Source organism: Pagrus pagrus (genome assembly GCF_965226575.1).
Source record: "Pagrus pagrus genome assembly, chromosome: 2".
NCBI lineage: Eukaryota > Metazoa > Chordata > Actinopteri > Spariformes > Sparidae > Pagrus > Pagrus pagrus.
The window spans coordinates 21,517,422-21,542,939 of NC_140186.1; the positions used below are offsets into that span (position 1 = coordinate 21,517,422).

At 39.2% G+C, this 25,518-nt stretch overlaps 1 protein-coding gene across 1 annotated transcript; it reads left to right on the plus strand.

Moving 5' to 3' along the window:
• Positions 1–1,298: 1,298 nt before the first annotated feature.
• Positions 1,299–21,527, plus strand: LOC311272746 (voltage-dependent calcium channel gamma-5 subunit). Its single transcript, XM_084379380.1, has 6 exons — positions 1,299–1,645; positions 13,631–13,871; positions 17,153–17,239; positions 19,087–19,227; positions 19,546–19,691; positions 21,000–21,527. Exons 2-6 carry the CDS (start codon positions 13,676–13,678, stop codon positions 21,261–21,263), a joined length of 834 nt encoding a protein of 277 aa, XP_084235506.1. The 5' UTR covers positions 1,299–1,645; positions 13,631–13,675; the 3' UTR covers positions 21,264–21,527.
• The last annotated feature ends 3,991 nt before the right edge of the window (positions 21,528–25,518 follow it).

Below are 25,518 nucleotides of genomic sequence, written 5' to 3' on the forward strand. Positions count from 1 at the left end.
TCATTCTTATGGGCTGAACTAGCTGTTAGGCTATACATTATGTAAATGTATGACATGGTGACGTGCAGCAGTCTGATATCAGAAAGTCACAGAATTAAGGCAGGATTGAGGAGCTTCTGCTGATGAGAACTTTGACCTTTTTAACTTCAAGACCTTTACATGCACAAGAATCTATATAAAACACTGAGGGAAAGGGGAAAAACATCAAGGTATAATAGCTCTCCTTTAAGAAATCCTTGCGTCACCTTGTTCTAGCCAGCAAGTGCTCAGTATTTCCCAAAAAACCTGAAGCATGCCAGGAAAGTTCACCTTAACTGTTCAGCTTGGAAGAGCTTGAATTTTGCTGCTGGCTTTGATGTTTGATTGTCAAAGCAGAGGAGAAAATAGAAGAGAGAATAGGTTTGCTTCAACAGTATACAATGATGAAATGTGTGAGAAATAAGCTTCTGAGTGAATAAGTGGCGCAAAATGGGATGACGAAGGTCCTGATTGCCCTCCTGTGAGGTCAGTTAGCGGTTATGTGAAAGAGCAAGTCTGAGCCAAGCTGATGACGGCCTCTTCATTCACTCCTGCCTGTGATTAGTCAGGAACAAGATGTGGTGGTTAGTCAAACACACATGGGATTCACCAGATGCTCCTAAATGAATGAATGAATGAATGAATGCCCATATGCTGAGAGGGTTTGTGCTGAATTCAGTCTGACGGCAGCTCAGACGCTCTATAAATCTGCACTGCCCGTGCTGAACGTGTGACTTGATGCTTTTACAAAACTATCCTCTTCAACACAAACTGAGTGGTTTATTGAATGGAGAGGCTTCATCCTCAATTTGTCCAGTCACTGACAGACTATAACACATCCGTTTCCACATGAAGTATGAACCAGATGTTACATAGAAATGACTCTGTTGAAGGCTCTGCTACTTTGGCAGTATATTCCTTTTAGTTTTTGAAGACATGACATGCTGAAATCCAAACAAAACCACAGTTTTTTTGTCTCAATGGGGAGCCTGATACACAGGATACAAACGTGAAGAAGCAAAAAAGCAACAACTGAGCTAGTGTCAACCCTTATCATGCTGTGTCTTCTCACTGAAGCTCTTTTTATTTCTTTTCTTTTCTTTTTTTAAGAAAAACTGGCAATAAAAAGGTTGCGTGATACATAAGAACACAAAATATACATATTAATTAGTTTGGGCATGAACACAAATCCATGCAGTTGTCATGGCGTGCATTTTGCACAGTCGTCTCAAATCCATTCAGTGTTTGATTCGCAAGAGAGAGAAAAAAAAGGGCTTTCTAAACTGAAGATGTGCTTAAATCATGGCGCCTCCACGGCTGCATTTGGTCTGAACCGCCAACTCGTTGTTTACCGCATCACGCGCTCGCAGCAGCGTCTCTCCTGTCCGTCCTCACCTGGAGAGAGGTGGAGCGCAGAGTTTGGGCGCCACGTGCCGCTCGCTCAGTGCTGCCTTGGATAGTAGCGGTGCGCGAGCCACAGCCGCGGGTCCCGTGCGCCACACAGCAGCTCACCGCGCGCCAAACCGGAGACAGCACGGAGCGACTGACTGAGCAGCGACACACAAGAGGAGAAAGAGCAGAGGAGGAGGAAGAACAGTGCTTTCCTCGACGAGGCTTTGTCGTGAAGGTAATTAAATGTCCCGTCTGTGTTTTTCTCTTTGTGTAGATAGGTTTGTTTTCGGTATTTTTGCGGAGGGAAACGTTTCGCAGACCCCACGGAGCGCTTTGTGTTGTTTTTCATACCTGTCGTGTTTTATCTTAAGCCACTCAGACTGATTGTTGTGAATATTAAAGATGAGAATAGCCCACATTCACTCACTTTACGCACACTTCTGTGTGAGGAGTCGAGTGAACTTCCTCCCTGACACGTCGTTGCCTGAATAACTTCACATTAGGAGCTACAGTTCAGTGAGATTTAGCCGGCTGACGTTCAAAGATTTGCTTTTTCTTATTTTCCTCTGTTGTTGTTTTGTTTCGGACGAGCGCTTCATGACAGAGACGCTGCATGTGTCCAAGTTTAGAGGCATGGAGACCTAAACCCGACTGTTATTTAAGCGCTTTAAAATGGTGTCCAACTCCAGAGAAGGAAACAAGGAGCGGCTCAGCTATTCGTTTTTTGGGATGAAAGAAAATGGAAAGAGAGAAGAAGCTTTTTCTAAAATGAAACGAACTGAAGATTAAGTCTACTTTTATTCTCAAACAAACTGGATGAGTTCACTTCTGTCACACTCTTGTTTAACGCCGCGTTTAATGGACCAAGTTGAGCGCAGTGTGTGGACCGTGTGCGGCTGCTTCAGCACCGCGGACAGAGATCTGAGCCGAAGCCAATTAAACGGCAGCGTAACAAACGGCTGGCTGTGGTTACTTTACAGAGGATCGAGCCAACAAATACACTCATGCTGACTGACACACTGATTTACAGTTCATTAACCTTCAATGTCCTGAAAATTATTAAATTATTGACAAAACAACATTAATTCACAGTCGTCAGCTCGATTTAATGTGTCAAAATTGATGCGTTCATGAGATTTTGTTCATTCTTTGGGCTGCGTTTGTTTTCTGATCAGTAACTGAAAGTCTCACTTCATTTCTTCTACATTTACTACAGCAGCACCGATTAGAAGAAAGTTACCTGAAAGTAAACAAATGCTGGGATTCATATCCATTACCAACACCTCCTCGTTAACCTGGAATGTGTTTTCAGCAATAGTCAGCCCACATGCCTACTTGGCTGACATCCATTTCTCAGTGTGCCAGTGAGCCAGACAAATACTGTTATAACACACATTTAGACAGGGATGGTGTGGGCTGCAGGGGATTGTTTTTTCTACAACTGCAGAGGAAAAATGGTTTGTAGCCACTGTCCAATACAGGCTGCACTTTGACTGCTCACACCTTCTGTGGATGAAAAACTACTTGTTGCAGAGAAACAGACGTTTATATAAAAGGTTATTCACCTTATTGTAATCGTTCAAACTGTGATTTAAAGATGGAGAAATACCACTTATGTACAATTTTGGGGTTTGTTCAGTTTCAATTCAATCTTTCTTAAGTTACATTCGTAATATTTTCTTTTTTTTAAAATAGATCATTCATTCTACTTTTATGTAGAAGTCTATTTATCCCAGATGGTTTTAGGGACCCAAAAAGATTTAAAGGTTTAATTAGGGAAACACAGTGCATTGGCATATGATTCACAATTAGTGGGAATGATCATCTTTTGCATCACTATTTTACTTAAAAACTATTAAAATCCTGATGATACGACATTTGTTGGGGTCTGTACACAAACAAACATGTTTTCTTCCATCTGGAAAACAGGATTTGTTGGCCATCGTGCTGTGTTGTCAGACATTTTACCTTCATCAAAAAATTGCAGCTTCTGCGATTTGGATACTGCAGTTGGTCATATTGCGATGTCGATAATATTTTGATTGATTGTGCAGCCCTAGGTTTCGATGAAAGTCAGCTGTCTAGACTCCTGCTGGATCATTAAAATGTTGCAGGCATTGCTTTCAGCTTCACGCAGAATCGTACTGTCTTGAAATACATATTTAACCCCTGGTTTGCAGTCAGGGAATTTTTGTATTTGTCATCTCTGGTATGGAAATCTTCATGCAGCTTTACAGGCCAGTCATAATGGGCAAAATTTCAAAGCTTCAAGGATGCACAGACTATTTTAAAAAAAGACTTCACAGCCCTGTTCATGTGTCCCATCATTAAAATTATGCAGTCTTCCTTCCATTATTCCTCCACCATTGTGTCTTGTTAACTCAGCAACACCACACTTTACAGTTAAACAATTTGTCACTCCTGCCAACAAGAAAACACAGCTGCAGGTCATCATTAATTAAAAATGTCTGCTACAGATTCCATATTGAGAAACCAGAACATGCTCAATGTCCTCAACGTGTAACAGACTTTTGTATTTTTATACACACATACTGTCCTATGGTACTGTTACCTTAGTTTTCTTTGGGTGGTTTTAATTACTCAGGTTTATGATACTGATTGTGTTGCTCATGAAGTGGAACAGTACACTGTTGTGGATCATATATATTTCAGTAGGAATTATTTCACAACATCATTTTGGACTTGCAGAATTGAGTTGCTGTTGAATACAATCATTATTTCATTATCGCTCAGAGCACTTCAACTGTTATTTCATTTGTATATTGAGATTTGTAACATTAAGGTTGCATTTCATGTCCCTTTGCCGAAGAGTAAATTATGATTCCTACCTGCCCTTGTTTTAGGAGGGAAAGGTATGAGTGAAATAGAGGTAAGGTAAAATGTGCACAAGGTAGTAGTGTTGTCACCCACTAAAGAGTGAAGTTGTTGGTTGTTGGTGTCTATTTAGACAAACTGTAACCCGCTTATTGCCCATAGAAAGACTGGAGAATTCTACCAAACTAAGAAGCAGGGTTACAGTAATAACTATAGCTCAGTTGTTGGTATGCTGGTTGGTTAGCCATCTATGACAAAAGCTTTTGCAATATCATTTAATGGCATTGTTAATGTAAGATTATTATTAGGTTTTGTCAGTAACTGTACATTCCTGCTGTTTCTGTTTAGTTTGTTGTTGTTGTTGTTGTTGTTGTTGTTGTTGTTGTTGTTGTTGTTGTTGTTTTTATGTCATGATGGTATGAAGAGAATATTCATTAAAAAGACAAAAAGAGTTAAGTCAGGAAGTCAGATGTCCCGTAGCATCAAGTTTTAGCAATAATAGTAGTGCGTTAGTGTTCCCTTCTCTTTTCTTAACCCTGTATTCACTTTACTTGCTTTTCTTAGTGTGTTGCACGATAGCACAAATTTGTTAAACACAGTAAAAAAGCACTCCCCGTAGCATCAACCTACTCTCTTGGCTGCACCTCAATGGTTTCAGTGATCACTCACGCTCTAAGGAACATCCTGCTGGGAATATCCTTAAAAAGTAAACAGCGTGCTCTCTGGTGCTCTGATTTTAAACACCTTAAAGCATGACAGTGATCTTAGTCTCATTTAGGTTGGTAATATATAGTACTGTGGCTTTGCGCAGTCCTACAGGATTTTCACACAGATGTGGACTAATGATGTACTGTAGCTGTACAGTAGCGTGGAGTTGCGTGTATGTAACGAGAACATGCAAGCTTGTAATTCAGTCACATTTTAATGACCATGAATAGCGTCCACTTCATTTTTAATGAATCCACTTCTTTAATCTGGACACAAATATCTGTTCACTATATGTTTTGGCCCATAATCTTCTGGGATGCATTTGTGCTTCTATGTCATTTCTCTTGCACTACTGGATATAAAGCCCTGTTTTGGGACTCGCTCATCAGTCCCTTCATGCTTGACTAATTCGGAGGCCTCCTCTGTATAGTGTTGCCTGGCGACAGGGCCTAGTCAAGCACTCATAAATGGGAGACTTGTTTTCACAACAAACAAAGAAAAAAATAGATGTTAGTGAATTTTTCTGTGGGTCCCTTTTTTGTGCCACTGTCAATGGACCATCACCCCTTTTAGAGATCACTACTGAACCAATCCTTTGGATTTTATTTGATTAAACAGATCTCCAGTCTTTCATCTTTAAGTCATTCAAGTTATTATTATCTTTGTTACAAATATTTCAACATGGAATTAAGCAGATCAAGATAATTGTCCCCGATGTAAAGTTTTGGTGGAGCAAACATCATCTGTAGCAGTGAAGATATGTAGTCTTTGTTCAGCCTTTCATAGTTTATCTTTACTATTACTTATCCGTGATCATCAGAAGATATTCAACACGATGAGCAAGCTGACTGACAAGCTCTGCGTACGCTTTCTGATCATGATACTGTGCAAATGAATACACAGGGGATAACAGCTCAAAGCCAAAACCATTTGCTAAAAGACATAAGGGAAGTGCCTTTGGAACAGCATGAAAGTCTTGGGCTATATCCAGAGCTGCCCCATCCAATTAAGATGATCTGACATTACACAACGAGAGATGTACTGCGTTTTGATGCAGGCTGCTCCAGAGTCTTGAGGGTGATGGAAGAGAACACCTCCTACATTGGGTCAGCTGGTTCAACTGTTGATAAGCAAATGTCTGGCAACATTTAACCACCAGTTGACTGATTTTTTTTTAACCCAAATCCAGTGGTTTTAATGTAGAGGTGGGAATGTGACACAGAAATAATCTTGCTTGGTAGATTGGAATCCGACCTGATGACAGGCATTAAGAATAACTGTAATAACTAAAACAGAAAATAGCCAATATTCACACTGATGGTCTTGTTTGCTTATGTAGGTCATATAGAGGCATCGGTAGCAAATTAAGACTGTTTCATAACTAGTTAAGTTGTGTAACTAACACACTTATTTTAACTCCACCCATGATCTTTACCTAAACCTAATAGAGTAGTTATGGTGCCTAAATCTAATCAGACTGCACCTTCACAATGTTAACCACGTGAAAATGTGGAGAAGTAAAGAAGTAACTGTATGATGTATAGCAAAAAACAAACAATTAAAACAGGTGATACATTTGTAACCATGATTGTTGTATGAAATAGCTTTAAAAAGCCACATTTCAATTTGGAGAGGCATTTTGATGTTCACTGTTTCTTTGGAAAAATCATCCGTCTGCATCAGTCGTTTTATTCTAACTTCGCTTGGAGGACACTGGAGGACATTTTGGACATTCAAAATACAGACTAACGTATAATTTATGTAACATCAGTGACACACTTCCTCTGTAATACTCATGATGTATTAAGTGAGGACAACAGAGAGTGGCTGTGGACAGTTTGTGGCCCAGTGAGTGTATGTGTAGTGTGTGTATGAATATGTATGTTATGTGTTGTTAGGCATGCATGTGCAGTGTCATGCATGTCTTGCTTAAATTGTGCAAGCAGATCCCAGCTGTGTCTGTGGCTTGATGACATACCTCCCTTGTGCACTGGACTGCTATTGTCCTCAGGCTTCTCCAGCCAGCATCAACCGACAACAACTAACTCCCACAGTGTTAGTCGCCTGTCCACATCAGAGGCAACAGAGGGACTGCACTCACAGCCACACTCTCTCCCGGCCACAGTAGCTGGGTCAGTAAGCATGCCAAAAAGACATCCATGCTGTGACGCGGACAAACCCTCGACAGAGCTGAACAAATGCTCAAATTCAGATTAGACTGTCACTTGTTTTGCAGTGACATTCGGGGTTTTTTAACAGTCATGGGTGATCGTGAGCTCATTCAGCTGAAAAACATTTTTAGAGCTCTACTTTAGTGGATCATATTTATTAAAAACAATATTTGTTATCTTTTGTTTTAAAAATAGATCCTATTAATCCTATTCATTTTCAGACAAAGGTGAGGTGAAAAATCATCATGCTTACCCAAATAAATATTAAGTTCTCTTCCATATTAGGTTTTGTTAACTGCAGGCATTTCTCTGTTGAACACTTGCTCCATGAGCTTGTGATATATTGTTTACCTTTGCATTTTACACATCAGTGACAAAGAAAGAGGCTCACTAAATTCAGAATGAATCATGTTGATCACATCTGCCTAACTTACTACAAGCTCTCTGAAGTCAATGATAATCTATAACAGATGTATTTAAGTTTGTCACTTTTTTTCAGAAAAAATATATAACCTAAAAAATAATGTTATATCACAGGTCAGGTGTTTTCTTATCCATATGTGGTTTGTTGTGGAGGTCTGGGTTTCATAGTACTCTACAACTGTTGAAAAGAATGGAGACATCTGTGTTACTCTTTGTCTTTCCATTGAATTTCCAATTGTTCTCGGAAAGTGTGGTATTTTTGGCGGTGAGCTGTTTAAATTAAGGCTGACAGGAGGTTAGGTGCATGTTAACAAAGTAGACGGAAGAGGACTGCCCTACTTCTGGCGATGACGTGCCCTTTACTCTTGCAGTGTTGTGCATCTGCCTCACTTGATGCCAGCATAGCCTCTGGACCCCTAGTGGCTCTGATCAGTATCACATAAATGATTGAACATGTAAACATTACCCGTCATTTTTAGTTAAATCTTTTTGAAAAATGAAATACATTTTTGGGTGACTGTAACGATTGCAAAGCTTCTGCTTAATTAATCACCATGATTAGGCAGGAGTGGACTCCAGTCTAGATACAGGTTCAAACAGGTTTTGAAAGGAAATGCTGATGTTTATGCAGAAGGTTTTGTGTGTCCCTTTGCAGACAAAGAGGGACTACAAGGCTTTTTTGTTGGTTGCAGTGGCTTTGAACATCTAATGAGAAACATTTCTCAATAAAAATAAAACCTTTTTTCTCAACTGAGATCAGTCACCATTTATAATCCTTTAGAGACCAGAACAATGAGTAGAATGTTTAGTATTCATGTAGGACTGAACGTGATGACACTGTGTGTGTGTGTGTGTGTGTGTGTGTGTGTGGACTTATGAGGCAGTTTGGTGGTTGTCCATTTCAATGTTTGTTTTCTCATCTTTTTAATCTACAATTTAGTTGGTGTTGTTTACTCATATGCCTAATTATTGGCATTCCCCATTATCGTTGGACTAATCAGCTCAGTGCTACTGTGTACATGCTACCATGTTACGAGGTGTTCTAGCAAGAGCACCCACACATTTTTAGTTGGCCCATGCAGGGGTCTCCATTGTGTTGATGTTGTCATGATTCAGTGTCTTGTTCTTGTGTTCTTTTAATTTGATATTATGCCCTCTGTCATTATTCAGTGTCTTCTTGTTTTTCCTGTTTCATTTTGATATTATGCCCTCATGTGTCTCTTCTTCCTTTTCAGTTCCTCCTGTGTGTTTTTTTCCCTCCCAGTGTTTTTCCGCTCGTTTCCTCACCTGTTCCTCTTCCCTCCTCACTCCACCTGTCCCTGATCCCCTCGTTACTGTGTCTGTGTATATGGTCTTTGTTCTCCCTCATGTTTTTGTCAGTTCGTTCCGTGAAATCCGGGATGTTCCCTATTACTCTGTCATTCCTCCATGTCCTGTGTTGCCTCCCAGCATTTCTTCCCTGTGTCTCCCAATTTGGTATGTTTGGATTTTGGTTCCTTGATTTTTCACTTGATTTGAACTTTGCTTTTCTGTTGCACTTTGTTTAAGCTTTTTAGTTGTTACTTTGTTTTTGGCCCTAGTGACTCATTTTTGGTTTGTCTAGATTTCTTGTGTTTTGTACTTTCAGCTTTATTTAAATAAAGCCCACTTTTGGTTCCCCCTATTTCCTGCCTGCTGTGTGTTGTCTGCATTTGGGCCCTCTTCTCCTCGTCTAACAAAGTGTAACAGATGTTACTCTTTACACAGCCTAATGCAGGTGGTGAGTGGTTTGTTAAAGCCCTGTTGCTGGCACAAGCTGCTGACCTTGATTATGTCTGCTGGAATAAGTGCCTCCAGCTCTTTTTCAAGCAGTTTGCTTATATTACTGAAAAAGCTACAAAAAATAATGTCCAAATATGGACTTGTGGTCTTAGTTAACATTTAATTAAGCAAAACTAAGCTACCTAGGTGACTGTAACTGAGCACAGACTGCACCTACTTCCAAGCAAAAGTACTGTACCGTATGTCACAACATATTTCTGATCGAAGATGGATTTGTGGTTGTTTATAAGATGATCCTTGTGGCTGATTTAAGCATTGTCACTATCATTACAGCATCCTTGTCTATTTCTTAAATTCTTGAAGAGTACCACCACCCTTTGTCCTTTTACGTGATGATACCCTCTCCTCTTTGTGGACACACAGCCCTCAGGTCAAGCGTAGTAACACAAAAAGGTCTGTGAGTGGGTAGCATGACACTTGTCTGCTCGTTGTAACTTGATGCTAAATGACTGAAAATAGAGCTCTTACACAGTCATTGTAAATTAATTCAAAATACTTAATTTGTCCCTGGGGGGCAATTAAAGGGATGTGGAGTAGTTGTTCATAGACACAAACAAGTCAGCGCGTTAAGTACACAAGTAAGCACGTTAGTTACACAGACACAAAACAAGTCAGAATAAAATAGACTAAACTAAATAAGATATTTACAGTATTTACATGAGGTGCAAAATAACATTGAGGTAGGTTGGGTTGTGCATGAAGAGGCAGCAGCAAGTTAGTGCAAATGTGAAAAATGCAATAAGAGAGGGAGGGGAAATGGGAAATGCAGTGACAGTCAACAGGTAACTTATTATCCGGGCGGTGGGGCAGAGGTGGAAGGATGTTTAGGAGCTGAACAGCCTTGGGAACAAAGGTTGCTCTCCTCCTCTGTGTACTGCAGCCCAGGCAGCGGAGCCGGTGTCCCGAGGGGAACCACTCAAATGCTGGAACAGAGCGTGGGAGGGGACCTGAAGGATCCTGTGTGCTGTCCTCAGTGTTCGTGCTCGCACAGAGTGGAACATAAAATGTCCGAAGAATGTTCTTATTTACCCCAAAAGTGTTGAGCTTCCTCGGGAGATACTGCCACTGCTGGCATCTCCTGAGGATCTTCTCAGTGTTGGAGGCAATGAATGGCCACTGATTGCATCATGGCCAAGAACAGGTGAGGGTTAATGATTCTGCTTTCTTATTAGTGCCAGCCCTTTTTGCTTTAGGGATCTCTGATTGCTTATCCATGCATCCCAACTGCTTCCAATCACCGTCACTCTTTCTGGCGCAACATGCTGACATGTGGTTCAAAGTTAAAAAGGCAAGAAGAAAAACACATTTATTTAAAACTAAAAAATAGTCACGATTGGATTTTATGTTCTTTTTCTTAATACTTTTTTTAAAGTCATATTTTCTGTGTGACTATGTTATACTCACATCTTAGAAAGGTAATTTAGAAACTGTAAGATGTCAAATAAGCCTTGGTCTCATGTCAAATGTTAAAGAAAAAAAAAGACTAAATTTAAAACTTCTGAAACATGGATTTTACCTTAACAGGGACATAGGAAGAAGTAGAGTATACAATTGTTATTAATGGTGTGTGTTGGACTTACAACAATAGTCATCTAGGATTTATTACCCTTTGTATCGAGGAAGTTGGGCAAATTGCTACGCTCGGTTGGTGGAGTGTAGACCGAAAAGCGGACAATGAGGCAGGAAGTAGGGTATACGGTAATTTATTGACTTCACAAGGGTTTTGCAGGTAAAGGTGTAGAGAGTCCCAGGTGGAGTCCCTGTCTGGGAGTGTGAAGGTGGAGGTGTAGTAGCTCACGGTGGCACTGGTGGTAGCATGGCGAGTTGAGACTCCAGTGAGCACAGGGTAAGGCTGTTGGCTGCAGAGGTGTGGAGAGCTGGAGCTGGAAACACTGGTGCAGGTGAACACTGGATGCAGAGAACACGAAAAACGTTAGATCGTGACACAGAGCTGCAACGATTCAATTGATGTAAAGAAAATTAATTGCACACTTTTAATTGCACAAATGTCAAACATTTGCTGGTTTCACCTTCTTAAATGTAAGGATTTGCTGCTTTTCTTTGTCATTAAGAGTCTTGTGTTATTGGACTGTTGGTAGGACAATAGAAGCCATTCTGAAGATGTTGCTTTAGGCTCTGGGACAAAGTGATAAGCATTTTATTTTATTTTTACATTTTATGGACTAAATTAATTTTAAAAAGAACTGAAAGATCAATCGACGATGAAAGTAATCTTAAGTTGCCGCCCCACTGTTAAGATGCTGGTTCTGCACTGCCAGTTGGCAGATGTGTGGAGATCTCCCTACTGAAGCTTTACATCATGATACAAGAAGTTGATCCATGGAGAGAAATAAATGCCACGAATCTTATGAAAAGTTCAAAATCCTTTCACACATTCACTCAATCTTTCCAGCCCCCCAGTGGGTGCTCAATGTGGCAACCAACTGAGAACTCATTATGTAAAATCAATTCCTTTCAACACGTAGCCCATGCCAAGCAACCCCCAGTGCTCCAGCTTCCGGCAAATGTGGGCATCAGCTACCATACGAACAGATCATTCGTTTTGTGTGACGAACGCACACATTCATATGCTGTCACATACAGCACACCATCTGCAAGGCTGATTCTGCATCATGAGATGCAGCAGAACAGATGTGGATTTATATCAGATATTAGGACTTATGTGTGATTATAGCAGAAAATAAAGGAAGGTCTTATAATTCTCTTTTAAACATTATCAGTGGTATGAGTCTTACTGCAGCTTTTTGAGGGGGGCTGGAGGCAACATGAGGGCAGTCAAATGAAAAACTTTACATAATGTTTTTTCCAGACATGCCCCACTAAGCCACTGGCCCTGCACAATGTGGTTATTCAAATTCTAATGAGAGATTTGGAGGAGAGGGAAATTTCTTTCTCAACTAAGAGGAAGAGAGTCTTCTGTTAAAGCTATCTATTATATCATATTCCCATGTATTACTTTCCATTCATTCCCAGCTCATGTCTGACTGGATTCATCTCCTGTTATTTATACAGCCGCAGCTGTGGAAGATCTCCTATAAACTTGAACGAAGATGAAACAATAAACCCATCGACACACCATCTTCCTCCCCAAAGCCATTAATTACATAATCATGTATTAATTATATCAATATTAAAACAACAAGAATAACTGGAACAAAAGGAACATCTGGTTTGAAATGATTAACTGGTTTAAATAGTTACTTTTACCTGTGAGAGCAACTACTGTTAATAGGCAAGACAGCAGTTTAAGTTACTCTGCTGGTATCAAGAAGATCTTTAAATCAAGCTGATTTATGTAAATGTAATGATGTAAATGATGTAAATATTTTGTGGTTTCTTTACTCCTCTATGACAGTAAACTAAATCTCCCTAGGTTGTGGACAAATCAAGACACTTAAGGGCATAACAACACTGGAAACACTGATCGTTACGTTCGCCATTTTATAGACCAAACAACTAATCGATCAATCGAAAAAAGAAATAAGTGATTAATTAATCGACAATGAAAAATAATTGGTAGCCGCAGCACTAGAACTAGATGTAATCAAACTAGAAGTTCAACTACATTTAGCAGAAATCTGCTGGTAGTTCAACTACATTCAGTGTCGCCACATCAATGCACAGCTGAAATCAGCAGATATAGCAGCAAACAGGAGGCTCTTGCCGTCTGCTCATCAGCAGACAGGACCGCTTCTTTATGGAGGCCTCTGTTCTTATTGGATAAAGTTTGCAGCGATACCAAAACATTTATTTTCTCTTTTACTGCATGAACAGGGAGAGCAAAGACATTATTATTTCCAATTGCTCAGAGAAATTGTTGCATGCTATATGCCAACACTGACATTCTTTGTGTATTCCCATGAATATTGGGGTAATATATTTTTTTGACTATTTTGTTAGTAGCTTTATATACCAAACTAGATTTCTCTCTGGGGATAGCTTTGCTGTAGTTCAACTAATTGGTAGCTTGTAAAGCTATGCTTTCAAAGTAACTTCACCAACACTGCTCACTAGAGTACATACATATCTTCTCTTGTACATATCTTCAGGAGACAGCATGTACATCTGGTGTCCTCAAAAAGAAAAAGATCTGGCAACTTTTTTGAAAATGTTGTTGTTAAATTTTTTTTCTCATTTGTTCCCTCAGGGACAGTTTGATCCTGTCTCAGGATGGTTTTTATTATAGCTTGCTCCCCTTTGACTTTGTTAAACATTTTTTAATCTTTCTTTTCCACTCCCAGCTCTCCATTCTGCCGGCGGCGCCCCCCTGCTGTTGAGGCTGTGGTATGAGCCTATGTGGCAGGAAGGCGCTGACGTTGCTGAGCAGCGTGTTCGCTGTTTGCGCCCTGGGCCTGTTGGGGATCGCCGTAAGCACCGACTACTGGCTCTACCTGGAGGAGGGTGTCATCCTTCCCCTCAACCAGAGCACCGAGATACGCATGTCCCTCCACTCGGGCCTCTGGAGGGTTTGCTTCTTGGCTGGTAAGTTAGTACAAAGTCTGAAACTTATAGATGAAGCATTTCCCTCACTCCTCAAATCAAGTATCAGTAATCAGTAAGAAAGGTATGCAAGAACTCCTGGCACAAACAAACGTCTGGTTAACATCATTGTTGCATGTTAAGCCAGCCATTCTACATAAAAACATTGCATGCAAAATTGTAATGCCTTCTTTAAAGGATTTTATGTATACGTATGTAGAAATATGATTTAGGTGATTGATGAACTATTTGTGGGTTCAGCAGCACCATGATCTTTGTAATTAATATAATGAAAGATATTAACGTGTGTATATATAGTTTAGATTAACAAATTATTACCTTGTCAGGAGCAAATAGGTTTAATGTTTTGTTAATGTTTAATGTCAGCATTGTTTAAGCCTGCTCTGTCCACACAAAGCTTTGGTGAATCTGGACCTCATTGTCTAGTTTCCTGTATAATGTGTGTTGCACTTGCACAGCCACCTGCATTTGTTTCCTCTCTCTTTCCTCCTAATGAACCTTGAGACTGCAGAAAGTAAAGATGACCGAGTCTTTGCTTGGTGTTTGGATATCTGAGCATGAACATTTTAACCTCTGTCTAGCAATAGGACCAGTATGATTTCTGTCATGTTTGATTTCCACACTTTATTCTAGGGTGCATCCTTGAAAGTATTTTTATTCCGGTTGAAAGATTTGGTTTTACTAGATGTCTTTCCACATGACTTACCCAGTGGCTGACTTCCATTCTGTGGCACCAGAGGCACCTTGGATTGATGCAGAACACCCTCAGTTCCTTGACTGCTTTTGTGACTGCTTTCTCCTTCTTTTGACCTGCATCTCTTTTCCACCGTAGCTATCACCATGAAATAAAAAGTACTAGATACAGTGATTGTAAGTCTTTCCACAGTGCATGCTCAAACACCTTTTGGCCTATGAAAACGTTGTTCCTCCCCAGCTCCGACATCACAAAGGCATGCTTGGAGATCTTGATTGGGAAAGCAACACTAACGGTTAGATTTTATTCTTTTCTTAGACAAACAACTCTCCAGACAAGTGTTGCCTCAGAGTAAACCAGGTATCAACTTTTGCTCTTACCCTTTGCTCCCTCTTAGTGGCAACAGTTAACTGCATCGATATGCTGTGTTATTCATGTGTACTGTGGATCTTCAAACAAAATCTATGTATGTTGTCATTTATTACAATGATATTTCTGTTTGGCCCTTTGAGAAAGTTGGAAATAAAAAAATGGATGGAGCATTGTTCATTTTATTGGGCCATTTACTGTTTTTTACTGTTGAATTGCTCCATTAACCTCTGTGCCCTGCCCTGTCCTGTTTCAGGGTTAATCATTCAGTCACAGTACATATGTAGGCAATCCAGTTGTGATTAGGTAACAGATGTTCTCTTGTCACGTCACAGGCCATTGCTACAGTGTAAATTGACTAATGGTCCAGTGTGTGTTTTAGGGGCGATTGAGTGGCCTTATTGCCCACTTAACTGTTCAGGTTTGACCCAGAAACAATTGCTGCACACAGTCACAGTATGTTGTTACGCCACAGAACGTGAACAAGGTTGTGTGGTGTTTTGGATGGTATTGATGTCGATTCCAGTTCAATGGGTGTTTTGTTCCAGCATGCACTTGTGTAGGGGATCTCTACCAATACAACCAGTGCTTACAATTTGTTATTGTGAGTGTTGTAAATCATCTTCAATGTAGGGCACTGGGCTGCTTATGTGGCTTGTAGCAGGACTAGTTGTAATCATTTTTATTTTAGGCATTGCCTACCATTCTTGGAAATTACAGTATTGTTTTGTTTGTAATTTTCAAAAGCTTGATTTCCCCTTCATACAATTGCACTATAAGTCTATATTAGCGGTAGCTGTTAGCCAGCATCATTAAAGTCACATTTGCATAATCTGTTATTTATTTTGACCTTTTCCCAGATAAATGTTTTTCATTGCAAGGGATATCAGTATTACTGGTGTCTAGCTTTACAGTCTTGTATTAAGGAAGCCATCCACACATTTAAATAATGCTTTGATAGTCCAGGGGAGGGGAACCCCAGAGACCTTCCCTTCCCTGTGAGAATATCTGTTATTAAGTGGCATTAAATGCTGACTTCACGCCAAAAGCAAAATCAAAATCAAAAGCGAGAATGAGGGAGAGATAATTGACCTTCTTGTGATTGCTTTCCATACCCATTACATCTCCATTACACAATCTCTGATGGTCCCTGCCTCTTGAAATCTCATTTTTAATTAGTGCAGAGAAAATGAGGAATGAATGTTAAAGCATTATTCTAGTGTCAAAGTCTGCACACACATCATTCTACACAGTGAAGCTCGAGCATCCAACTGAATGAACAAGAAGACAAAAACATGACTAGAGGTGGGCTTTAATATACCAAACTGACCTTTATAGTTCCTTAACATGATAAGAAGCATGTTCACAAACTATCTTCTAATCTCTGTCTTTCTATCTAATTGGCAATTGTTACATATTTTACTCTTTATATACTCCATCAAGTCTGTACCATTATGCATTATAATGATGAATGTAATAAGTGCAACATTTAGTGTTTGATACTTAATACTGTATATTGAGCTGACCTGAACTAAACCCTCAGCATTGTTATCAACGCAGAATATTCATGATGAAAGTTAAATACATATGCTGAACTGCACAACACCTAAACCAACACCTTAAACTGCGTGTGGGGTTAATGAAGTGTTGATAAGCACGTCAGTTGCAAGAGTGTGTATTTGTGTGTCAGTGTGTTTTGGTGCCAGACTTTGTACTGTACGTGTCAAAGTGATAAAAGGGGAAGGTGCAAAAATTGAATGCTGGGTTTTCCTCTTACAAATACTGACAGCAGAAATTGTGTGTGTAAATGAAAATGAAAAATGAAATGAAAAAATGAAACAAGCTGTTGATACCATGCTGATATGCGACTTTCTGTTAGATTGTTTTTAATTGACATTGAATTGTTTATCAGATGAAATTCATATGACAGCCACCACACAAAGTTCATTCATTCAAACACATGATAAAGAAAACTTGATGTTTGTGATGTAAAGACATAACATTGTGCCAGGAAAGATATTATCATCATGCAGGCTGGAGGACACAGTCTGCTAGCATACTGTACATGTCTCTGTGTTTGACTTTTCTATGTCACAATGGGGTAATTAACAGTTTAACCAGTTGTGCTGAAACCTGTTTTTTTTCAAGATTTATGTGATATCTTATTGAATATATGTCTTTCCCTGTCCTTATTTTCCAGGGGAGGAGAAAGGCAGATGTTTCACCATAGAGTATGTGATGCCCACCACCGTCCAGATGACGTCTGAGTCCACTGTTAGTGTCCTGAGTAAGTAACTGTTCAGTATTATATAAACTAATAATTATGTTTCAGTTTGGTGAAGGTGTTAATGCCCTTAGTGCTTAGTTTGAATTTGAACACTCGTACTGAAATACCAAATATATATATTATTATACTATTTCAGCGCTGGAATGATGGCCCTTGCCTAAAAATGAGCTGTCTATGCAGTAGAAAGACAAAAATATTTTTGAAATCGGTGCTAAATGTTTTGCAAGATCTCTCGACCTGACTATACACTTTGTGGCTGTGGATTCTGGCTTACAAAATGCAGAACAACAATCTGCAGTAGTCCTATATCCACCAGATGACATGTTTTAGCAGATCTTCATTGTACATTTGCATACCACCAAAATTGTAGTGATACAAAGCTGGTTGAATATCTGCAAAGTTCCCATTTAAATACAAAAAAATTGCCATGTTCACAGTTGGGAAGCCAGGTGAGGGGTCTTGTCATTGTTGCTGTATTAGCACTCCTCCCACGTCCACTGGGTGGAACTGGGATGGTCTGGATCTCTAATGCATTACGCCCTCCCGTTGAACCTCATCTCTGACAGGTGAAAGAAGTGTCTGGTAACACCATGTGTCACTGAGGGAGCACATGTCTTTCCATGAGCTCCTGTACTGTTGGCATTGACAGGGACTGCAATGCATGATAAGCCTCTTTTGATTTGTTATGCCAAGTCTGAAGTCATCACATACATGACAAGTGTGACAAGTCCACACCACTGCACTAAGCTGTCATCTATGTGGTTTGTGCTATTCCTGGCTCAATCCCCAAGGACAGTCCAGTCAAGATAAGAGCTGGGTGTGCATGAAAAATTTAAAGGTGCCATTTTCATTTTGTAGAGACCCCCTGCAGGGTGATCATGCATGGATACACATAAGTACTGGTAGTGTGCAGACAAGCAGCCAAGGACTACAGAGAGTGAGGCTGTCAGGACAGCCACTCCAGTTCTCATGTCCCTCATGTCTTCAAGCTGCAGCCAAAAGATGGTAAGACAGAGGAAAACTAGTTGATCATCTACAAATGCCTCAAGCCTCTCTGAAGGTCATCATAACACATTAGATGAAGGAGACAAGGTCGAGAGAAATTATCCCTTATTTTGTAATCAACTTTTTCTGTGAGTGCAAATGGATGGATGCAGAAATAGTAATTAAAATGCGCACAGCATGCAAAGTTAATACAGGAGCTATCCAATCACATTAGGTTCACATGGCTGTGATGGTACAGTTCCTCTGTCTTATCATGACTCATTAGAGTTGACACTCTAAAGCAGCATTTATGTCATAACTTGGCAGCAGCTGTCATTGGACCTTTTTCATTCGGAACTGAAGAGTTTCCTGAATTTGTTCCTTTTTTTCAGACTTTAATTCAAACAAGAACTTTACTGAGGACTTTAACTGTCTGGTATCTACTCTAGATGTTAATGGGAAAGTTTATAACACAATCCAAACCTTACCACACTAATTGAATTACCAGTTCCATTAAGGTTATGGCCTTAGACATCTGGTCCACTTAGCTGGAAGGGTAACGTTTTGTGTAATGGGAAGCACAATGGGGCACTGGAAAGAAGAACCACTGACTGGCTTTACTTCTGGGAGATACTGTACCATTTGCTCTCAGTAGGGAGGTCCAGCTCCATCTCAATATAAGTAAGACACCATGTCTGAAACCCATGAAACAATGAATTGACGAGCAAGACCAGTCTCAATGGAAAACCTCATGCTGCTGCTCTGGGGGGAAAAACTTCCATTAGAAGTTTCAGAGAGTCACTGAAGAAAATGTGGAAGTTTGGTCCCAAACAAACTGATTAGTTTTTCTTGTCTTCTTCCAGAGATGATCCGTTCTGCCACACCCTTCCCTCTGGTCAGCCTCTTCTTCATGTTCATTGGTTTTGTACTCAGTAACATTGGCCACATCCGACCCCATCGCACCATCCTGGCCTTCGTCTCTGGAATCTTCTTCATCCTGTCAGGTACTCAGTTTAACTCACAAGATGTCCAACCTTTATAAATCAACGAACATTTACAAATGTGAACTTGTGCTGGAATAATTAGGGCAAAATGATTTCTACTATCCATAGTTGTCATGTAGTAGAATTGGTCTGGATCAAATCGATGTCACTAAGATTTAAGAGGAGAGTGACAGTGAAGATACTGTCATTGTAAATGTGTGATCAAGAGTGATTGCATTCATATGCTATGAATATATTTTTGCACATTTGTGTCAAAGTCAATAGAATTTTCTGTTTCTGTCAATCAGTGTCTTAATTCTCTCTCTCTGCCTACCTCAGGTCTGTCTCTGGTGGTTGGTCTGGTGTTGTACATCTCCAACATTAATGATGAAATGTTGAACAGAACCAAAACTAATGAGGCATACTTCAGCTACAAATATGGCTGGTCGTTTGCCTTTGCTGCCATCTCCTTCCTGCTCACTGAGGTAACTTTACCTCAACATGCGTGGATGATGTAACCTTGTATCTTGCCTAAAAAGGGTTTCACAAGCATGTGTCAAAACTGGTCCTCTAAATCTTTTTTTCTTGCCTACTTTACTTTCTTTCTCATTTTAAAATCACCCTTTCTGTTTGAAGGATGTAATCCATCCATGTTTACAAAGATAACAGAAAATAAATCATTTATACATAAGGTATTTGAATCTTTTAGCATCTTTACTTTCCCTTCAAATCCCTTCTTTCAGATAACTTAATTGTGTTGTGAGAAACAGTCTTCATAACACACAATAATTCAGGGCTAACAATCTACTGTATGATTCATATGTTTATTCTGTTTCTTCTGTGGATAATTGACTGTGCCTTTCAACCAAGCAGTGAAGGTCTGCAAGGTGCTTTTGATGCTGTTAGTATTATACAATAATTGGATGCCACACTAACAGAAAAGGCTTTTGCTGGGAAATTCTGACTTGTGTAAATTTATGTTGGCAATGATCTCATTTAAAAAGCAGAAAGAAAAAAAGAAAAGAAAAACAAAAATCCACATGGATGAAGCACAGACACACATGCATCACATAAGATAAGGGCATATCCATTGACAGAAATCTACAGTTATATATTTTGTAAGATTCATGAAATAAGTCAGGTTAATTTTTGGTTATGTGTTTAGTTTGAAGCAGTGGCAGCTTGTGGTCAAATCAATCCACAGCATGATGTTTTGCACAAGTTGGTTACATATGTCTTACAAGATTTTTTAAGTTCTTTATTCAATCCCGTTGTTTCCAAATTAACCATACTGGCCTCATGCAGAAGTCAAGGGTGTAGATATACAGGCCTGTTGACGACGACCAACTAGAGCACAAATTACAACAAATAACAAACATTTAGTTGGCAGTTTATGATTTCATACACGAATCACGTGACGTTCGGCATTTTGAACTTCCGTTGTTGCAACTCTCTACTCAAGGCCTCTGCCTTTTTAGAAAAACAAAATTACGTGAGATGAGATTACACAGAAATATATATACATCATAGGTAGACAATAGATACACATAAACGGTATATAATATTACAATCAGTGGATCCAAAAATTCAATTAAAATCATATGGCTAGTTTTGATTTGGCAATTTTGTCCTATTTAAAACACTGTTTTCTTTAACATCACCTTTAAAAAGCTGCAGAATTAGTAGATAATTAAAAGCAGGTAAATTGAATTATAAAGGAAACAGAAGTAAAGTTTAAGGATATCAGCAAAAAAGAGTAAACTCTGTGTCTCTTTGCCTCTGCTCCTCCCCAGACGGCAGGTGTCATGTCGGTGTACCTGTTCATGAAGCGCTACACAGCAGAGGAAATGTACCGGCCCCATCAGGGCTTCTACCGGCCTCGCCTCAGCAACTGCTCAGATTACTCCGGCCAGTTCCTCCACCCAGACGCCTGGGCAGGACGTGGTCGCAGTCCCTCCTCCATCTCCTCTGAGGCCTCCCTCCAGATGAACTCCTCCAACTACCCTGCTCTCCTCAAGTGTCCAGAGTACGAACAAATGTCATCCTCACCTTGCTGAGGCAGAGGATGAGTGGTTGTGTTAGTACCATAGCGGTCATTTTGATCTGACTGGATTTTGGCATAAATTGTCCAATAATTTGATATTATCCAGCTTGAACCTCTCCCTTCTTCAAGTGTCCTGACTGTGACCTGATTCTCTCTATCCTGCCTACTGCCATTTTTTAATTTCTTTACACCTTTTGGTTATGTAGGTAGCAACACTTCAGTTGAAGGTTAGCCAGTTCACTTTATTCTAAGCTTGTTTCAGGGTGAGCTGTAAGAAGATGAGAGAGGAAAGAGTTTGAACAGGTCATACTTTTATTTGCTTATAATCTAGTTTTTAGTGATAGGTGACAAGCAACCTGCTCAACTCGCCAAGGGTGGAAGGAGTAACTCATTTGAAAGGAGTAACTTGAGTAGCTTCAACCTGCAGTGAGCAAGACCGCTATTTGCCTCAAGTACTGCAAAAATCCTGATAGCTCTCTGACAGGATTACATGCTGCACATCAGCAGACATTGAGCATTTAATATAGGGTCTAGCACTTAAAGTATGTAGAACGGATGCAGAGTTTGCAGGTTTTCAAACCAAACACTAAAGCATGTGCTCTCAACCAGAAAGAGGAGACTACTTAATTTGTGAAATCACCCTTAGTGTGGAGGAAAGCTGAGAGGATGACACATTTCCTCAATTTGATCATAAGAACATCGGATCGTTTGTGCAGACTTTAGATTTATAAAGATTAATGAGGTTAGAATAAAATTGTTAAAGCTCTTTTCATCTACAAATTGTACACCTGCACAAGTCCTCCCTTGTCTCTTTTGTCTCTTCTTCACATCGCAACAAATTCAAGTGGAGCCACATGCTAGACCTCAGCTCGAACTCCGTGTTCAAGTGTAGAGCTTATAAAACACATGATGAATGTGAATTCAAGCCATTCAGATAGATCATTTCAACGACAAACCATTTTATAAACGAACTGTTTGACCAGGCTGGGAGAGTTGTGTTGTTCTATATGTTGTGTAAGGCGACCTTGAGTGCCCTGAAAGGCGCCATAAATAAAATGTATTATTATTATTATTATTATTATTATTATTATTATTATTTGTGACAGGTGGTGTTTGACCTTCCACATGAACCTCACCTCTCACTTCACCCTCGGAGTATTTCTGTTTCAAGTGATCTTTAAACAATTTGCAGATCACACTGATTTTCAAACAGCCAGAAGTACTTATAGTCCTCCTTTAGGTTAGTTCTTTGTAGCCTTAGTTCTTTGTTTGTTTTCATTTGTCCCTTTCAAAAAAGTTTAAGTATTAACACCAAAGGAAAGATTTGTATTATTGGCTGCTAGTCCAGACATATGAAATACTTTCTATATATTAATGGTTATATAAACTTTGAGTGTATTATTGTATATTCTTGTAAAGTAAAGGCAACAGACAAAACATAAACATGCTTTGTTTGCTCTCATAACCCATTATTGATAACAACACAGGCCTGCTTTACATCAGTGCTTGACACAATACAGATGTAAATAAACCTTTTGTATTCTCAGAGAACCTCAGATTCCTGTATAGAGTGGTCTTCCTAGTTAGTCAAGCATTTAAAGACAAAAAGTGTATTTAACCAAAATTTAGGGAGAAAATGAGCAGTACACTGATTATGTTTATCAGACTAGAATTATAAAACATTTGTTTAAACAAAAAGAGGCCAAAGGGGAGAAGATGGAGTCTGCGTGGTCACGGTTTTAATGCACAATGTGAATAAATCAGGTGATATGAAAGAGTATTTTGATATGGAGCAATTGTGAATGTAAGATTTGCTGAAGGAAATACTGCTAAATGAGATTTTTTTGAATATAGTAAAATACCTCCCCTTTAGAGATATAACACCCAAATTATAGATGCATATTTTTATAATTTACCCCCTTATAAGAACACATTATTCTTCGATGTTTGACATAGAAATATACTGCAATCCTCAGTGTGCCAAGGAAGTTGTATCCAGGTTAAGTGGCTTAAGGTTAAGTACTGAATATATACATTTCATGCAGCAAGTGAGTAAACATATTACAGAGAAGCATTTTGTCTTGTGCAATAATTTTATGTTAGTTTGATATATTATTAAAATTACAATTATTGTCAGTATTTAATGTTGCATGGTGTGAATTCCACATATTATTAATGGCATGCAACATTTCATCACTGGATCTTTATATTCCACCTGCAGCACATAAACACATAAAGTTCACTCTCACAAGCAGTGTTTTGGTATATAGACCAGACATTTTGTTTATTTCAAACACTGTACATATGAAATCATCCGTGTGTACATAGATTCATTTTTGTATAGACTGCAGTACATGTAAAAAAAAATATGGTTGTTTTGTTGTTGGGTAGATTCTGCAGTAAAATGTAACAGCTGCTTTGCCTCCTGCATCACATCGAGAATGTGAGCTTTTGCATAACGGTATACTTACATGAAGTATTCAGATGGTGTCAGACATGAAATGTCAATATCTGTGTATTTTTACAATCAAGAGTCATTTTCATGATGTTAAATGTGCAATGGAATATGTATACTCAATGAAATAAAGTTTAATGGGATTTGATAAACAATAAGTTGTGTCTTCTGTGACTGTTTATGTCTCTGAAATTCCTGTATTAAACGTAAGGCTAACCATTGAGGTCATGAGAGACCAGACATGTGACTCAAGTCATTTGGTCCTCCAGGTCTCAAGCCATTTCTTTTCATGAGCAAGTTCTGAAATTCTTATTTGCAGTATGCGGTCTTTATAAAGAGAAAAGACAAGGTATTAGTACTTCTCTAATAACGATTCTACTGGCCAATGTATCTAACCTGTTCAAAAAGTGAAACAATGAATTGAGTTTGTATTATAATTATTGATTTTCAGTCAAGTAAATGTGATGATGATGATGATGAAACAAACAAACTTCACCAAAGCTCTTTTATTTCTTTATTTCTTTGGGGAAAAAAGAAAAGAAAAAAAACAGCTAAATACTGACAGCAAGACTAAAAAAGCTCTAAGAAACTAAATTGAAAGCATAAAATGAACACAAAATAAATGGCAAGTCATTCGAGAAATCATATAGCAAGTCATGTCAAGTCAAGTCCAAGTTGAGTCTCAAGTCATTTATTTTCTGTCAAGTCAAGTCATCAAAACAATGAGTCGAGTCATCTTGAGACCAAGCCACAACGAATCAAGTCCACCTCTCTGGATGTAACACGTGTTTAATATTACAACGAAAATAATCTTATTCCTAGAAGACACACTGACTTTCAGCAGGCACATTATGTTTAAGAGGGAGCACAGTGTCACCCAGTGGAAATGCATATCAGCAGAAACTATGGAAACAGAATATCAGCTACTGATATCTTTCCCACTAACTTGCACTTTTGTCTAAGGCCACACTTTACATTTGAGAAAAATATATTTAAAAACACAGTAAATTACCCTTATAAGGTCAGATTTCTGTGTTGGACAGATAAGAGTGCCAGTGTGAGCCCAGTGCTGCTCTGACTGTGAGAGCTGGCACTCATCCATCTGGTTGAAAGAGATGTAATGGGGCTATCAGCAGGATGGAAACAGCTGCATCGTGTGCTGATGTGCTGTTCACAAACTGAGCAGGCAGTTTCATTTATTGACCTGATGAGCTGGCATGATCCCAAATTGATTACCCCCAATAATGAAAACATGTGGTGCACATTCACTGTTGGTGCCAATTAATTAAGCATTTAGCAGCTTTTATTGAATTCGAACTCTAAACACTCCTTGTTCTGTTGCACTATATAGTATTGATGTAATTAGTTGTATTATTTCTTAATCAAAAACATCTCTCTGTCCTCCAGAGGCTGGCTGTTGCTGATCAGATATGAACTGGAATCTTTTGACAACAGCTCCATCTAGTGTCATCTTTGTGGAGGCACAAGGCTAAAGATCAGTCTGTTATTTCTGAGAAGAAATGAAGAAGTTTGTCCCCAATCTTCTTCATGCACCGGTACTACAATTAATGAGGTTAATTCTTTTGTTTTGCTGTCCTGTCTATGAGGACATAAAGAAGGTGTTTGTTTGCTGAAATGACCTCCATTCATGCTGATGTCTTTTGGTTCGATGATTATTAAAAAGCTATTTTGTTGCAGATTTTCTTTGTCAGGCTTGGGAGAAAAGGCAGAACATCCTGTTTAAGACTGAGCTGCAAAATAACTTGTAATCGTGTAATGAAATGACTTCTCCTTTAGCATCTAAAACAGAAAG

Excerpts from the sequence above, each read along its gene's own strand:
- LOC311272746 (XM_084379380.1), top strand. The coding sequence starts at position 13,676 with ATGAGCCTATGTGGCAGGAAGGCGCTGACGTTGCTGAGCAGCGTGTTC. Across the intron at positions 13,872-17,152 it reads GAGGGTTTGCTTCTTGGCTG|GGGAGGAGAAAGGCAGATGT; the intron begins GTAAGTTAGTAC and ends CTTATTTTCCAG. Across the intron at positions 19,228-19,545 it reads AATCTTCTTCATCCTGTCAG|GTCTGTCTCTGGTGGTTGGT; the intron begins GTACTCAGTTTA and ends TGCCTACCTCAG.